Consider the following 18410-nt stretch of genomic DNA (forward strand, 5'->3'; position numbering starts at 1 on the left):
AGTTTGGGGAAATCCAATGGGGAGCTACATCGAAATGGGATTCCAAGCGATTTGCAGACCACCACGCACAACATATGAAGAAGACAAAATACCAAACACAATGTTAATTGAAGGATATGGTGAAATACGACGTCATCCTGTATCTTTCCCAAATTCACGTGGGCAAAAAATAATTGGATCATTTTATCCGCCAAACGAAATGCCAGAAAATCCATCCTGCGTGATATATCTTCATGGTAATGCGTCATCACAGATTGAAGGAACATTTTTAATTCCTATACTTGTTCCTCTTGGAATTTCGGTTTTATGTTTCGATTTTTCAGGATGTGGCATGAGCGAAGGAAATTACATCTCACTTGGACTTTTAGAAAAAGATGATGTTTCTGGAGCAATTGCACATTTGCTTGCAAAATACAGAATCAAAAGATTTGCACTTTATGGACGTTCGATGGGTGCTGCAACGTGTTTCTTTTCCATTGCAGATAATCCATTTATTGAATGTGCAGTTGCAGATTCACCGTTTGCATCTCTCCCACAATTAATATCAGAAATTGTACAACAGTATCATGTACCTGGTTTCATGTCTTCCTTTTTAACATGGATTATCTCTGGGAAAACTAAAGAACTTGTCGGATTTGATGTTCGCGATTGTGTTCCAATCAAATATGCACCACAATGTCATGTACCCATTATGATTATTCATGGGCAAAAGGATGACTTCATCAATTGCTCGCATTCTCGAGATTTATATGATCAATACGGATGTTCTCGGAAAGAAATTCGTATCGTTCATGGAAATCACAACTCAGAAAGGCCGATACAAACGGTTTTCGAGGCCGTCCAATTTATCACTAACGTTCTCAACGTACCGTTTAATTTGCAAGCGGATCAAATTCATATTCAAATTGAATCGGCTTATAATCACTTTTCTAATGTACAGGAAATGATTGATAATTATGAACAATAAATCTTTATGCAGATAGAAGTATTTTTTTCAAATCTATGAGCGTTTGTTCCGGAAGATGATCAAGAGAAATTGTTTGTTCTTCTCGGATCTTCTTTGGATCAAGATTCTTAAGAGAGACTTTAAGTATATCCCAAGCTGCTTTAAGATCACTTGGAGGAGTGTTAGAAAGTTTCTCAGACATAAGCTTGAGTTGTACTCTGTTTGGTGGGGTTTCTGGTATTTTCTGTTTGGGCTCTTCTTTTGGAGGCTGAATTTTGGCGGTTTTGATCTTTTTGAGATGGGGGATCTCGGGGCGGTTGCGAAGTTCCTCCATGTTTAGCAGAGGAGAAATTGTTTTGTCAAGATCAGAGAGAATTGTGTCCAGTCTTTGAAGATCTTGGACTGCATCTGACTTAACAGGAGGAATGGAATCATACCAAATTTGATTTACAATCTTCTGTATTTCTTGTGCAAGAATAGTACAAGAATTTCCAGGACCATTAAAGTTGATGCAGTTTTCCCATATTAAATCAAGCTCAGATTTAAATTGAGAAACAGAAGTAACAAGTCCTGTATAAAGACGATTTTGAAGTGTGGTAAGATCCATGGGATTTTTTATTACATCATAATATCCTTTAATTCCTTCTTTCTCAGCATTGACAGGTTTTTTAAACAAGCTTAAATCTTTGCATTTGAGAAGATCTTGAAGAAGTTTATCACAATATTGAAGGGTAAGAACACCCTTAGTGAGCTCGATGTGGATTGTGTGATTTGTAGATGAATGGAAAGAACAACGAATCTGTGTTGAATTTGGTTCTTGAATATATGCTGAAGCTTGGGGATTATCATATTTAAATATAATTTTGGGGTGTGGATCTAATGAAGAAAAAATAAATTGAAGTTCATTTTTTATTTCTTCAGCTTTGATTCCGCCCTCTTCCATCTGTTTTTTGAAATTCTATTATCATACATTCCCCTTTATTTGGCCACATCACCTTTATAACGGCTAAAAAATATAACTTCACAGGTTTGAATCAATCAAAAATGTATTAAATCATAAAACAAATTATTATAATTGATATCAATGTACATATGTTTACAAAATTTAAAAGTCAAATGGTCCAACCAAAATATTGGATTCGCCCACGTCAAATTCAAAGGCATTATCGATCTCAAATGGGAATGAATCGCATGGTGAGTCGTCGTGGGTTATCATTGGAACAACAAATCTTTCATGCTGCCCAAGGTTTTGAACTTTATTTTTTCTTAAAAGGCATGACCAACGATTTCTTATATCATATGGTGTTCTTCCTGGGAAGAAGCGTTGAAAGTACTTCCATTTTGGGCCAATTTCATGTACTTTAATTCTTAATAATTCTTCTTCCTCTTTGGTCCATTTGCTTTTTTCAATATCATTTGAAAGGTTATTAACCCAGCGTTCTCGGCATTGACGAACAGATCTATTTGGCATTTCTTGTGAAATTATTTTCCAATTTGAAGTTCCATATTTTTCAACAAGAAGTCGAAGTTTTTCGTCTTCTTCTTTGCTAAAGTGCCTTCTTTTCTTCTGTATTTCGCTTTGGGCTGTCTGCATGAAAAAATGTGATTTTCATTTTAAGTACCAATTGAAATCCTCATAAACATTTGCTCGGACAATTCTTTGAATGGATAACCGAAATGAATTGAATGAGTGTTCAATTTCGTTATCAAAATCCACTTTTTGAACAGTTTTTTCCTTAAATTCCTTCAGAAAAAAATTCCATTTTTGAAATTAGTTCATTCAAACAGTTGTTCAGAAATATTTCAGAATATCGATCAAATTAAACTGAAATCATTAAATCCGCCTCAAACATTTTTTTTGTGCACCATTGAAAAACTCGAAAGTTCGATCAAAATCAGTACAAATGTTAACATCATTTGTCACTTTTTGTCTCGACTTATAGCTATAATGAAATATGTTTTCGTTAAACATGATTCAGACAATGTAATAATACAAATATTTTCAAAGAAATCAAACTATAGATTTTGGCGCATTAGTAAAGGATTTCATTTTGTTAATGTTTGAAACGACGATGTTAAATGGAATAATCACTTATTTAAAAAAATAATTTATTTAAATGAAAGAAAAATGTTATTTTAGACAAATCTTTAATAATATTATTTTTTGTATTTAACAACTTCTTTTAACAACATCTTTGTGATTTGATCCGAAATCTTAAACACATCAGCCAGCAAATCCCATTTATCAGGTATCTTAAATTCGATGCCCTGCAAAATGTTATTATTCCCAAAATTATCATTTTCTTCATCAATAACGATTGTTGAATTCTTTAACCCTTCAATAAATGTATCTGTGTCATCGATCTCTGTTTCAATTTTTTCGTACTTCGCAATGAGTTTTTCGAATGGATCTTTCATTTCTATTTCTTCATTTTCGTCGATTTTCAATAAATTTTCTGTTTCTGTTTCAATATTTTCTTCAATTTTTAATGAATTTATTTTTTCTTCTTTGTTTTCTTCAACTTTAGATAAATTTTCTGTTTCTGTCTGTTTGTTTTCTTCGTCTTGTAACAAATTTTCTGTTTTAATTTCTTTTTCTTCAATCTGTTGTGGATTTTCTGTATCTATTTTTTCTATTTCTTCGAAATTTTTTAGTTTTTCGATTTTCTCTGTTTGACTTTGTTCGCTTTCGTCACTTTCGCTTGATGATTCATCAGAGAACTCGAGACTTGTTGCTACGAATTGATATTTCTTTGAACTACTTAGAACTTCAGAATCAATAAAATCTTTTTTGGAATCTGATTGATTTAATTCGATGATATCAATGTCATCACTTACATCAGACGCGCATACAACAGCGCTATCGGAACTAATTATCATTTCTTCCTGGTTAACTTCAATTGATGAAATTTCATTAATATCATCGAATGAAAGAGATAAATTGATGTTAATGACTTCTTCTTCTTCTTTTGTATTATTTGTTTCAATAATAAATTCGCCTTCTCCAATAAGAGTTTCGCCATCTTTAATGTTTTTATCTATTTTAAGGATTATTTCATTATTTTGTTCATCTTTTTCGTTATCAGATTCATCTTTGCTATTTACAGTTTTATCTTTATCTATTTTAAGAATTATTTTATTGTTTTGTTCATTTTCATCTTTATCACTAATTGATGAATTGTTTTCATCTTCGTCATCAATTTTAATAAAATCATTGTCAGAAGAAATCGCTTTGTTGCTTTCACTATTAAATTCGAATATTTCGCCTTCTTCACTATTTGTCGCACTTTGTTTGTCTTTTTCTATGGCTGTTTCACTTGTTTTGTCGATTTCTTCATCGCTACTTTTGTTTATAACAACTTCTTCTTTTGAGCTGCTTGTTTCAATAAAATCATCTTTGTCAATGATAACATCACCGCTTTCATCTGTTTTAATATTTGTTTCATTTTCACTATCAAATTTAATTAAATCTTCTTTATCGCTAATGTTATCACCACTTTCTTCTGTTTTAATATTTGTCTCATTTTCACTATTAAATTTAATTAAATCTTCTTTATCGCTGATGTTATTATTTTTTTCGTCTGTTTTGTTTTCATCATCAAATTTAATTAAATCTTCTTTGTCACCTGTTTCAACATTAATTTTATTATCGGATTGAACAATATTTTCCTTTTCGCTAAGATATTTTTCTGCACTTTTGTCGATTTCATTATTTTCACTACTGAACTCAAAAATATCATCTTTTATACTACTTGTTTCGCTGTGTTTATCTTTATCATTATTTATTTGTTCGATTTCATATTTTTCGTTACTAACTTCATCCAAATTATAACTACTGGATTCATCTTTACTTTCTATAATTTGTTTCTCTGTTTTGATTTCTTCTTTGTTATTTGTTTGTTTAATGCTTTCTTTTGAACTTGAAGATGAAATGGAAATATCTGAATTATCAATAGTTGGATTCTCGATGCTTGAATCAGCTGTAGTATCTCTTTTTTGCGTGCTTATATTTATTGGTTTGATAATTTGAGCTTTTTCAAAATTATCATCTACTTTGGGTTTGTTTATAATTTCGGAAGTAAAACTACCTGAAGATGATGTGTGGCTTGCAATACTATTTGAATTTTCTTTTTCTTTAGTGTATTCTGTATTTTGAGAATTTGAATTTTCATCGAAACTTGGATTACTAATTATTTCTGAAATGCGGTGAAAAGCAGAAAAAATAGTGCGTTCCCGCCGTGGTGATGCATGAAAGATTCCTGAATGTAAAATAAATTTAGAATTTTGGGTTTCTTTTATAGGATTATTTTCTTTAGTTTCACTTATTTTTTTGGGTTTAGTTGGAGGCAAATCTGATCTATGACTTGAAATTGATGACATTACTTCATTAAAACGAGATTGAAGAGAAGACTTCAACATTTCTGTTTTTGTATTTTGCATTGCTAAGAAATTTCTATCATGAACACCGCGAATTGCTGATGAATAATTGTTTGGTGTTGCTCTTGACATCAGCTCTTAACGGAAAATCCGTTAACAAAGCGCGGTGCACAAAAGGAATACGTTAACATGTGATCGAAAAAATCCATAACTCAAAAATGATCGACGAAAGAATCAGCATGAACAATTTATATTTAAATAAAAATATGCGATTATCAATATAATGTTATTTATTTCAAATTCAATAGAATTAATTTTTTTATTGAAGAAAAGTATTTACACTGATTGCTTATTTTCTTATTCAGGTAATTCTTTTGTTCGGGTAATTGCATTTCTCTGAGTGCCACAGATATTTCTGTATCAACAACATCCAAATTCGTCCCTCATGCCGTATATTCAATATAATCCTTCAACGTTATGAACGTTAATTGAATCGTTTTTTGAGAAATTCGAACGTTGAAAAACGGTTTTGTAAATGTACTCATCTTGTTGTTTTTAGGGTTTTAATATTTTTTTGTCATTATGGAAATGCAAAACAAGTTTACATCTGAAGAAGAATGGTTTGAAAGAATATTTGGGTTCAAGGAAGTCCCTCAGGAAGTTCCCTCTCAAATTGAATGCATCGAAGAAAAAGATGGAGCAATTTTACGATCCAAAGTAAACAACAAGTCATTTAAAGCTGGGAACTTCCAAGTTCGTAATGTTTCTTCTTTTAACTACCTAGTTTTCAAACCACGTAAAAAAGGAAAATTTAACATTATCAAAGGAAATGGCTTTACGTCAAAATACTATGAGCTAATTGATGTTTTAGAGAACGAAGGCTTACCTGAGAATGACGGTGCCACTTATCTTGCCGCCTCCCATTTTAATTGTAAACATACAATTCCAGGTAATAAAGTTACCAACTACGCTCTCATCAAAACGCAAGGGCCATATTGTTCTCTAGGCTCAGGCCCAGCTATTGTTTATTTCAATTATTTTTATAAACATCCAACTGGTAAAGAAGGCCAATTCACCGATGAAGTTGAACTTTTATCTGCCACGCCAATTACTGTCAAACATGGACTTCCGCAAATTCACGAAGCTGATTCTGAGTCATTAGAGAAATTGAATTTTGATTGGCAAAATCCTGATAACTATCCAATTGGTGTTCACCGTAATTGCCAACTCACAATGTCACGTAACAGCGAAGGGTTTTATCTCATTAACGATTCTGATGATCGCATAGTTCATCTTGTATTTGCATCAGCATTTGACTTTTACAGATTAGTCACATACAACGACTTCACACGAATGATCTCCGAGAATATGCTCGCAGCGGAATATAGAGGTGCGATTCTTGCTGCATGGGAAAATTCATTATTGTTTCCTGGTAGAAAAGGATCGAACAAATTGTACTTGACTCTTTTGGGCTGTGGATCACTTTCAAATCCACCTGATCTTATTGCTGGCGCAATTGAGAAAAATATTGATTTGATAATTGAATCAGGTTTGGACGTTTACTTGGTTTGTTTTACCAAGGAATCGTTCAAAAGTATAAAGAAAATCATCAAGAAATACGTGAGGAAAACAGGTGGGAAAGTGATTTCAGCTGACTCAAAAGGAAAAAAAAGAAAACCCCGAGTTGATAAATAAATCTTGAGTAATGTTTGAGGCCAGAATAATGTTTTGTTTTCGGGAACAGTATCAAAGTTTGATACCATACAAGCATTTTAAATGATGTAAATACTTTCAATTGAATGCTGATCAAGAAAATTAAGGAAAAAATTCTTGAGGAGGTCGCGAACAAAGAGTTGATTTGGAAGATGATGAAAGTGATGTGATTTCAGATTCAATCAAAGCATCCTTCAATATAGTTAGGGATTAAAGTGTCAGAAAATTTTGAAATAAATATAAATATCTCATTTATTTATTAATTTTAATTGTTTATATTTAAAAAAATTATTTTAAATTATTCTTTGAAAAATAAATATATATTTAAACTGTTATATCTCATGTATAAACATTAAAAAGTGCAATTTAATTTGGGATAAATGCACTTTTTCCCACACCAAATATTTTTTTGATAAAAAATAACATTGTTATAATTATTCATATAAAAGATTATGAAGATGAAATTATTTTAATAGGTTATGATATCCATTAAAAATAATATATAATTTCTATAGAATAAACAATTTTATTTCATAATTTCACATCTAGTTAAAATAATTTCTACAAAAACAATACCTATATATTATTCATAAAACATCATATATAAAATATTTATGGATAACATATCTGTGTATAGGGACAAATTAAACTTCTCTTTGATAAAAGATAATATCTGCCTTTGGGTCATTGAATGTCCCTCATTGAATGCTTCGATAATAATTTGATCAATTATTTCTTCTATATCTTCATCAAAAGCTCTGTGCCGACCTAAAGATTTTGGATCTTGTGCGCCCTTTAAGATACTTCTAGATACCGTTTTATGGCACATATTGAAGACGAATGCTAGCTGATTATAAGTGAAAGTAACATTATCGAATTCAGATGCATATTTGTGGAGAAAACAAAGTTGGTGATTTTTATTTTCTAAATTCATGGAATCAGGATCCCGTTATTAATAACGACCTAGTAAATCTTTGTGAAATATCAATGATATCTAATTTTTGTTTGATTTCCTCTACTGGCATTGATGGAGTTAATATTGACATTGAGAAAAATGAAGTTTTGTAAAAATATTTTATGTCAATGATTCTATTATATGTTAGATAAAGTGCTGATTAGTAAATGTAAATTAACGTTTTAATGAAAATTTAAATAAGAATGTGTGTTTGAAGAAATGAAAATTATGTTCATAGAAATAAATTGAAAAGATGACAAGTTCCAAAATAGATTTCTTCAAGCATTGCAACAATCGACAATTCATATGAATTTCATATGTTAAATTGATCGAATTTGATTGATAAATATCTTTAATTAAGGAAATATGATATTTAGTAGGTATATGAGCGAAATTAATAACATAATAATTTTTTATCAAATAAGATTTGATGATTTGGGAAGACGATACATATTAACGTTTTCTCGAAGCAACCGCCAGACAAATGGGCGAAAACCCAGGAGGAAGACACGGAGCAGGTGAATATAATGCCCAACTTGATAGAATTCAACGTGTAAATAGGATAACTGAGCTTAAACTACAAGAAAAAGATCTTACTGATGATCAAAATCTCTTTCGAAACCAATATGGTCTTTTAGAGTGCAAACTCTGTTGTACTCATCACCGAACAGAAGCAAGTTATATTGCACATACGTATGGTAAGCAGCACCAAAGAAATCTTGAAAGAAGGCGTGTTGTTCTTGCACGTAAAGAAGCAATGAATGGTGGCTGTAGGATTGGGCCACAACCACAACCTGCACCAATGGTTCATAAACAACCAAAAATTGGCGACCCAGCATTTAATATTTTCAAAAATAAAAATCCAACAGGAAGTCTCACAATACTCTTTGAACTCACGTATGATCAGATACGCAAAAATACATCGCCTCGGTACCGAATAATGTCAGCTTTTGAACAACGAGTTGATTCACCAGATCCAAATTATCAATATGTTGTCTTTGCAGCACAACCTTACAATACAGTTGCATTTAAGATCCCAAATCTTCCAATTTTAGAGGATCAAATCATCCATGACTGGAAACCATCAGAACACATTTACACATTTCAAGTTACTGTTTCGCCGCCGCCAACACAAAATTAAATATAAATTGTTCGATTATAAAATTTGATTTTTTTTTATTTCATTACAAAAAATATTAAAGAAGATATCTTTCGAACGCACATTAAAACATAAAAGAGAGTTTTATATATATTGGAAAAAGATACATGAAAGTTATAAATAATAATATATTTTCAGATACAAATTAAATTTTAATGAAAATAACAAAAATACATTTACATGTTTATTGCATATAATTTACTTTTATAAAGGCGAGTTTGAACCATTGATGTATTTCCATAAGTTGTAAGATAAAAGTTATGTTGTAGCACAAATTTATCCTTTTCAACACCGTATGTACCAAATGACAACCAAACATCTCCAGTTGATGCATGATAAGTAGTATGACTTTTAGGAATTGTTGTTGTAGATCCATGTTAAAAAGTTCATATGAATAACTTGTCAGTAACACTTTACGCTGTGTTAAAATTATGTTAGAATTAATCTTTTTATAATTTACATTGCTTTTATTCACTTTTATTTCAATATCGACAATGTCGATCTTTTGATCGAATACCAAAAAGATCTCTGATTGAAAGTAAACTTATAATGCTGAATCAAATGAAAGTGATTTATGTCCATATCCTTTATTATCTCATAATGCCTTCTGTAGAATTAATTGTAACGCTGTAACCTGAACTAGCATCCCATGAACCAAAAATTCATAATCATAAATAAAACTAGAATTTTTGGTAACATTGAATTCAAAATCATTAATAAAGTCTTTCCAAATAAGTTTCCCGAACGATAGTATTTTGATTGAGTAATTTGAGAAAGGTTAATTCCTTACTTAGTATATTATTTTCTTTGGCATATTAATTTTTACTATTGATATATATAAACAGTTTGAAGCTATTTAAATCTTATTATATAAAAAGTTTAATTTTATTTGTTTTTATATCACTTTTTTTACAATAAAGAGTTTGCATAAATAACAAAATATATATTTTTTCGCAGATTGAGAATGATTATCCAGAAAAATTCCTATATGAAGAAAAAAATTATTAACGTGTTCTTGTCTGAAATTTTAACTGTATTTCACAAACAAATGAAAACTTCATCAATATTTCAAAGAAGAAAAATGAAAAATGCACTTTTATTTTTTAAAATACTGTTTTTTCATAGGAACAAAACAAGTTGTTGATTTCCCTGGTCCACGTAAATTTTTAGATTGTTAATCTTGTGCAAATGACATATTTTTTATGAAAATTTCAATTATCTCAAACATAATATTAATGAATTTATTCGTGTTCATTTTTTTTCCTACCAACACCACAGATGAATACAATAAATTTTTAAATTAAATTATTCGGAAATATGTAGGGAAAGGAAAAATTGAGCAGTCAATCACCAAATAAATATGGGTATACATTGATATTACTTTTTTATTTTTTTCATAAAGCAGTTTTCGAGAAAATAAACTAAATTTAATTAAGCATTAAAATCCAGAAAATTCAAATATCGATTCAATTCTTTTTTTAAACTTGTTGTGGAAAATTGGCAGCACTTTTCGATCGGTCTAATAGAATCACGTGCAAAAAGTGGAACCGATACTGAATTTTCAACCTAAACTTCTGAAATATATATTGTTGACAAAACCGTTGGTTAAAAAAATGTTTTTGAACAAAATATGGAAAAAAAACATTTTTAACACTAAACAGGATCATATATTTTCTTTCCTGTGAGATTTTGGATTCGGCTCGCTAAGGTGGGTGTGAAAAGTTTCGAGATTGGAGGCTCCTTTTTCGAAGTTTTGTTATGTTTAGGTGTATTTGGTTTCTTGGATTCGGTTTCGTTGTTGGGCTTTATTTTGAAAAATTCGTTGTTTTTGGCTTTCTTCTTGGTATTACTTTGGTTGATAATTCCAGGGATTAAACATTCCGGTGCTTTGTTTCTTCCTGAACCTGTTTGCTTTTGAAGTTCTTCCATTAAATGATAATTTTCTTCTTTGAGCTCTTCGATCTTGGCTTCTAACTCCCGAATCGTGTTATTCGATTTATTAAAGTGATTTCGTAAAAGCTCTTTTTGGTTATTATGAAAACGAAGTACGTTCATCGTTTTTTGTAACAAATTTTCTGGTTCTTCAAAAAATTGAAGAATTTCGGGTGGAAGAGAATCAGAAAGGGATATAGTGCCACACTGTGATTTACAAATTGGACATGTCGCTTTCCCATCATTTGTTTGAATTTGGCAATCTGGTCGATTACAAAAAAAATGGCCACAACTTGTTAAAATACCGCCATTCTTTTCGAAACCCTTAAAGCAATTGTTGCACCGTATCCAGTCATTGACAAAATCAGACATGTTTCGGAATTTGTGTCAGAACATCAAAAAAATTTGATGTGGGAAAAAGTGACATATTGAAAAAAAAATAGAAATTTTAATATAAATAAAGCAAAAAATAAGGTTAACACTAAAGATTATAAATTTTAGTAATTAGCTTAACCCTACAATAATCATCTTTGATTTTCTTCTTCAAGTAAATATAAAATTGATTTGATGTAAAACGAATAAAATATATTGAGATTTTTTCCTAAGACTTTGCAAGGCACTGAGAAAATCCACAAGAAAGAATTTTTGGTAGAAGAAAAAAAATTAAAATATAATTAGTAGTAATCTTCTTATATGTTTTAAGGCTCCGCGTTGATTGATTATAGTGGTTAATAACTATGAAGAAACTTAAAGATAAACAATAAGTTGGAAACTTGAAAAATGTGGCTGTTTCTTATTATGTCACTTTTTAGGATAAAATGGATAAAAACTCATTCGAATATGCGAAAGGAATTATCGAAAAGTTGTTTGAAATACCAACTAACACTGATTTTTCATATCCTGTTGCAGATTATATTAAAGATTATCGCGATATAATAGAACGTCCAATGGATCTAATGACTGTAAAAAATAATCTAGCTAAAGGCGTTTACAAAACACTTAAGGAATGGTACGATGATATTTGCCTTGTTTATAACAATTGTATTAAATATTATTCTCAATCACAAGATCGAGTTGTTGCCGATCTTTATATCAAACTGGCAGAATACAATTTAAATAAATTTAAAAAAATGACTGCTGCATTTTCATGTAATTCTGACCAAGAATGGTTTGATCTAACATCAAAAATTTACAACAAATTATTTTCCACCATTAAAAAATGTCCATTTACAATAAATCAATTACAAAACAATTCTACAGATATACCACTTACCTCACGAGAAATCTCAGAAACTGTTGAAAAGTTAAATTCAATGGTCAAAGATGAATCGACCAAAAAGGAAATTGTCAAAATCCTCAAAGAGACAGACCCTGAAATAGAACTAAATAATGACGAGTTGACAATAAATGCCGAAGACCTAAAACAGGAAACAATGAATGCGCTTTGGGTATATGTTAAATCCCAAGAAATTTAAATAAAAATGTTTGGGAATTATTAAATAAAGTTTAAATCTGTTAAATTTGTTTTAACGAAATCTTATGAGAAGTATTTCATCCTCAAATTATCAATCTGATCAAATTTGTTTTTGCAACAAGACAAATTTTAAACTGTTTCACAGAAAAAACCATCGTCGTTCTGAATTTTTTATCGTTTGTCCAGGATTTTGGGCACAGAAATGACAATGAAAACATCTAAAACAAGACTTTTAACTATATTTTGCATTTGTTCATCTGCTATTTATAATCTCTTTGCTTTATATTGATGAAATTACATTAAAAATTTTTAAAAAATGAGATTTTTTAAATATATTTTTATTAATAAATGAAATAGTTCAGATATTTTACAAAAAAAATTATTTTTATAGCTTTGACAAAATGGCCGATATTCTCAATGATTTTGCTCTTGACTTTCCACACATTGCCTGAATTTTCGGCACAATTTGCATATTATTTCTGATTAATCTTAGCAATAAATCTTGTAACTGCTCTGCTAATTGTGCGTCAATCATATCACTTAATTTCTTTTTATCGAACATAAACAATCGACACAACGAAAATGTTACGGCGTTTTGTAATTCAATTTGGATAATTTTTCCTGAATCGAAGAAAATGAGCAAATTGCGAAACATCGCATCTACATTTTCAGCATCATTTTGTGGGAAATCCTCAAAAACTTGACATAAAATTCCTTGCGGGAAATCATCAATTGAAATTGCAAGTGCCAAAAATAACGAAGAAAGATTTTCTATAACATTTTGGTAGCCACTTTTTGTAGACCTTGCAATTTCCCACCATTTAATGAAAGTGTTCATCAAATTCATTATCAAAGGTATTAATTCCGGATGTTTAATCACGCAAATATTAAACAAATGTATAATATTTTCTTGCATTCCAGGATAAGTCGCAGATTCTATAGTCGAAGCCACTTCATTTATAATTGCTTGATGCATTTCATTTGATACTGCATCATAAAGTATTGCATCAGATAATGCGCCAATTGCAGCACATTGATCTAATTGTGAATTTCTTTTCATCCAAAGTAATAAAAATTGACATATTTCATTATTAATTGGTGATTTAACAATGATTAAAGATGTAATTAATTTACATATGTTTAAGAATAATGTTAAAGATGTATCAATTTGTATTAATGGTAAATCCCTTAAAAACGAAACTTTTCCATTAATAATTTTAGTCAAAAGATTTATCGATGATTGTATCATTTTAGCTAAGATATTATTATTAGATGAATATTTAAGTAAACTTGAATATGAATGTAATGATTCTGATATAACATTAATGTATATATCTTCTTTAATAATTGTTCGAAGTTTCTTCGAAAATATTAATCTTTGTTCATCATTAAATAATTTTGATAATGATCGAATTGCTTCAATAGATGTTAATTGTAATGTTTGTTCATAATCAAGATATTTAAGAATAACTTCAATTAATTTCGGTGAAATAATTTGTATTATGTTATTATCATTTGTATACTTAATAACTTTACATAATATAAGAATTGAAGTTGATGAAATATTTTCATTTGTTTCAATGTTATTTATAAACCCAAATATTATTTCAATATATGGTAATATTATATCTAAAACAGACTCATGAAATGATGTAATTAAATCTTGTAAAAATCCTAATGTCATTGTGATAACATCTGAATTAGAATACATTAAACATGGCTGAATTGATTTCCCAATTATATTTATTACATCTGTAATTAAATCAGTATCAAATTGTATTAATGCATGTGCCATATTAAATGATGATGCTATAGCTATTACATTTTCATTATTATTATGGACGTTTTGTAATAGATTTAATATGATTTCAGTATCACTATCATCAAAATCTGTTGTAATATTAATGGAATATGCAATTATAGTAAAATATAATGTAATGTCATCAGGATGAATTTGAGGATAATAATTCCAAACGATTTTAAAAAATTGTGGTATTTCACAATCAACTTGTTTACATATAGTTAAAATTGCTGTGTAACAATGATGTCGTATTTCTGGTGATTCAGATATAATTTGTGGTATAAGTGCATTAAGTAATGTAAGATTATATACTTTCAAATATGAAAATACATTTTCTTGAAGTGATTCAATAACATATGCTGATGATTGTATTAATAATGGATTCTTTGTATTAATTGCTGTAGTTAAAACTTTAATAAAATCTTCTGATTGTTTTGCGGAATATTCACCACCATCATTAAATAAAATTGAAAAAATTAGAATGGAGGAAGATGTATGAGAAACACTATTTTGTTGAATAATTTCAAATAATTTTTGTGAAAAAATGGGATATATGGTTTCATTTGGAAATGATTTGAAAAGTGACTCTATCAAACTAAGTTGGTCAAATGGAAGTGTATCGGTTTCTTCGACCGTTTGCGCCATGATGTCAATGCAAAGTTGAAGAATTGTTCCTGTTTGATCTGGGTAAAGATAAATACCATTAACAAGAGAAGTGGCTGGAAGTAAACGAAGGCTTGATGGAAAATTTCGAGATGATACACAATTTAAAGAGATTTGTATTAATTCTTGAGCTGCTTCTGGGATAATTTTTCCTTTAACAATTATATCACTAATGTAATTCCACAACCTTGAAAAATTGTTTGGATCATATGAAAATGATTGTCGAGATATTTGTAGTATTCTTTCGAAAATTTGAGTAAACCATGTCATATCAAAATCATCAGTATAAACTAAAATATTAGAAAAGATATGAATACCATTTAACTGAATTCGAATATCATCTATTGAAATAAAAAAGTTAACAATTTCTATAAACTTATTAAACTGATTTGAAATAAAATCACCTTCAAAAACATCAATAACAGAATCAAATATGTATGAACTTATTAATGGATTTGCTTGAAAATTGTTAAATAAATAATTTAATAAATCGTTCCATTCTTGTGAATCATTTTGAAAAACAAAAGAAATTGTGTCTGAAATAATTTGGATGTCATTTTGCGATATTGGATTTTGAATTATTTCAATTAACCATTGTTTTATATTAGCTTGAGATTCAATTGGAAGTGATTGCCAATGTTCTTTTATTGCCTTATAAAAGTAAGTCATTGACCCGTGGCGAATAGAATTAGAAATTGGATCAACATTTGTAATATTTCGGTATAAATTAAATAATGCTGGGATTGAATTAGGATTTGAAAGCAGAACCTGAAGATTTTGTGTTGCTTCTTGTACAGTTTCAGACTGTAAAGTATTTACTATGAGTTGTTGAAGAGTTAAAGAAAGCTCTTCCATGTTGCTCGACCAACTCCATTTTTTGAAAAGTTTATATTGGGGCACCCCAATTCTATAAAATCAAAATTAACAATATTTATTAAATTCTAGCCTAATGAGATATCATCAATTAATATAATTTTACGTGGTATCTTTGATGCCAAGTTATTGAGTTCTTGCAAATATTTGGTTATTTTATTTTCTTTCATATTTGGCAAATCTTCACCAAATGCATTAACCATCTCTTTAAAGTATTCTTCCAATTCTGGTGAATCAACGTTCAATTCTATTGATGTAATTACTGATAAATCAAACAACAAAATTTCTCTGAAAGGAAATGCCGTTTTTTCAAAATATGTTTCATTATGATTTAAAATAAATTGTAACATCCTTAGGAATATTCTTTCAGTTTCTTCATGAACAAAGGCAACGAAATCTTGGCTTGTATTAGCGTAAAACAATTTCAATACATTACATCCTATTTGTGCGAAATCGGAATTTGGCGCGAACATTGAATATTCAGAGGCGGTCAAACAAATTTGAAGGAACTCAGAAAGATTTGTGTGCAGCACGTTCAAATGCTTAGAAACCAATACATTCAAAAATTGAGACAATTTTTCTGCGCATTTTGGATAACAAAAAATTGTTTCAACACCAATATTTCTAACTACTTGAAAGAACAAATTTAACAAGTTAATTAAAACAGGGTCATTATAAATCTTAAATGCATTGAATTCTATATATCTTGCGCTGAATAATTCGATGAAATTTTGAAGTAAAAGTTCAAAAGCAGTTAAATAATCGCCGAAGTTTACATTCGTTGCAACATTTAATAACATCTCTAAAAATGGAGTGAAAATAAGTGAAGAAGATTTAAACATTAAAATTCCATTTGGCGAGAAATCACCAAATTCAATTCGTGTTCCTTTAGATGTTATAAAACTCAACCAAAACTCAAACAATGCAATTGTTAAATAAGAGAATTGTAATAACAAATTAATATTTTTTTCGAGTAAATTTAATTTATTTGGTACAAACCAAGAAAAAAGGATATTATATTCATGAGATTCAGAAGCTTGTTGGAATAGTGAAGATAAATCTATTAAAGTTTTAGCTAAGTTTTGTGGATCATTAAAGTTAAGTCTATTCGAAAAGTTATTTAAAACATTTGGAATTGCTTCTTGATAATTTTTGTCGAAAATTTTTTGAAAAATTAATGAAAAGAAATTCTTTCGACATTCTTTATCAGCATTTCTTAAGAATGAATAATCGGAAAACAAAAACTCTTTCATAAGATTATTATCAACAATTGTTGATTTAATTATACCGAATTGTGTTCGTTCAAACAAATCAATAATTTTTCTTATTAAAGAAGGCGAATTATCAAATGTTTTCATTGATAATAAAATTCTATGAAATATTTGATTTGTTACATATTTAATATCTAAATTATCATTACCATAATCTATACGCATATTATAATAATATTTCCGTGATTCATATGTATCTTTTCCAAAGTTGGTGTTCTGAAATAGAAAACAAAATGTTATAATTTCATGTTCTAAGAATATTTCATCTTCACCTTTCATTTCTTTATAATTTATTAAGAAATCGGATTCTTTAGATTCTTCAACTAATTTATATAAACATATAAATAAAGGAATTTTAAGTTTGTTGAATTCATCATCATTTTTTTGTCCTTTAAGAATATAATTAATGATTTGTATTACTGTTGCTAATTTAATTTCATCTTCTCTTGATTTAGTGTTAAAGAATTGTTCCTTAAAATTATTAAACATTTCAGTAAAACATTTCGAAAAATATTCGAAATCAACTTCTGCTAAATTCGAAATATAACCAATTTGAACATAATTATAATATTCATCAGCTGTAAATAATGTTGAAGCTTCATCAAAATTCTCTGATAATGCTTTTATTGTTATATCAGTATAATTTTGACAAATTGGTATAATCAAATCATGAATTTGAATATATTTATGGACGGTGTTTTTACTATCAAAGAATTCCATCCAAAATTTAATCGCGTAATATATCGTTTGTGGATTAGATATAAATGTTTCATAATTTAATATATTTAATGTGAACTTATGATATAATAAAACATAATCGTTATATATTTGTATAAGATCTTTCATAAGTTCATCATTTGGTACAATATAAATTTGAATTTTATATGATATAATACATATCAAATGAATTTCTTCAATTCCAAATTCTTTTGTTTGAAGTAAATCATTTAAATATTTTATTATATACCCATAAAGTTGCTTTATTACATTTATCTTTTCATCAATAATGAAAGAGCTGTGGATTGTTGATGATAATTTATATATAATTTCTAATATAAGTCGTATAAATTGTGGACATTTATCACTATACATATATAATAATGATATAAATTGTGGGTCACTTATAGTGCGTGATGAACCTTCTGGCATATAAACTGTAAATCGTTTGATTTCATCATCTGTACAATAGAGAACATCTGAATTAACTTTATATAAAAAGCATGAATCAATAAGTTTAAGTGACGAT

The 18410-nt window shown here is 28.9% G+C and overlaps 6 protein-coding genes across 6 annotated transcripts; 3 read left to right on the forward strand and 3 right to left on the reverse strand.

Annotated features, from left to right (window-relative positions):
- Positions 1-16: 16 nt before the first annotated feature.
- Positions 17-967, forward strand: GO595_005541 (Clan SC, family S9, unassigned serine peptidase; the record flags this gene model as incomplete). Its single annotated transcript, XM_067918795.1, has 1 exon — positions 17-967. The coding sequence occupies one exon, from the start codon at positions 17-19 to the stop codon at positions 965-967; it is 951 nt and encodes a 316-aa protein (XP_067774337.1).
- A 4-nt stretch (positions 968-971) lies between these two features.
- On the reverse strand, positions 972-1889 carry GO595_005542 (Bromodomain containing protein; the record flags this gene model as incomplete). The annotated part of the gene is made up of 1 exon (XM_067918796.1): positions 972-1889. The coding sequence occupies one exon, from the start codon at positions 1887-1889 to the stop codon at positions 972-974; it is 918 nt and encodes a 305-aa protein (XP_067774338.1).
- A 162-nt stretch (positions 1890-2051) lies between these two features.
- Positions 2052-2540, reverse strand: GO595_005543 (Myb-like DNA-binding domain containing protein; the record flags this gene model as incomplete). Its single annotated transcript, XM_067918797.1, has 1 exon — positions 2052-2540. One exon carries the CDS (start codon positions 2538-2540, stop codon positions 2052-2054), a length of 489 nt encoding a protein of 162 aa, XP_067774339.1.
- A 563-nt stretch (positions 2541-3103) lies between these two features.
- On the reverse strand, positions 3104-5455 carry GO595_005544 (uncharacterized protein; the record flags this gene model as incomplete). Its single annotated transcript, XM_067918799.1, has 1 exon — positions 3104-5455. One exon carries the CDS (start codon positions 5453-5455, stop codon positions 3104-3106), a length of 2352 nt encoding a protein of 783 aa, XP_067774340.1.
- Positions 5456-5905: 450 nt separating this feature from the next.
- On the forward strand, positions 5906-7018 carry GO595_005545 (uncharacterized protein; the record flags this gene model as incomplete). Its single annotated transcript, XM_067918800.1, has 1 exon — positions 5906-7018. One exon carries the CDS (start codon positions 5906-5908, stop codon positions 7016-7018), a length of 1113 nt encoding a protein of 370 aa, XP_067774341.1.
- Positions 7019-8475: 1457 nt separating this feature from the next.
- On the forward strand, positions 8476-9132 carry GO595_005546 (putative splicing factor 3A subunit 2; the record flags this gene model as incomplete). The annotated part of the gene is made up of 1 exon (XM_067918801.1): positions 8476-9132. One exon carries the CDS (start codon positions 8476-8478, stop codon positions 9130-9132), a length of 657 nt encoding a protein of 218 aa, XP_067774342.1.
- Between the last annotated feature and the right edge of the window lie 9278 nt (positions 9133-18410).

The sequence above is a fragment of the Histomonas meleagridis genome (genome assembly GCF_020186115.1).
Source record: "Histomonas meleagridis strain 2922-C6/04-10x chromosome Unknown contig_35, whole genome shotgun sequence".
Taxonomy (NCBI): Eukaryota; Parabasalia; order Tritrichomonadida; family Dientamoebidae; genus Histomonas; species Histomonas meleagridis.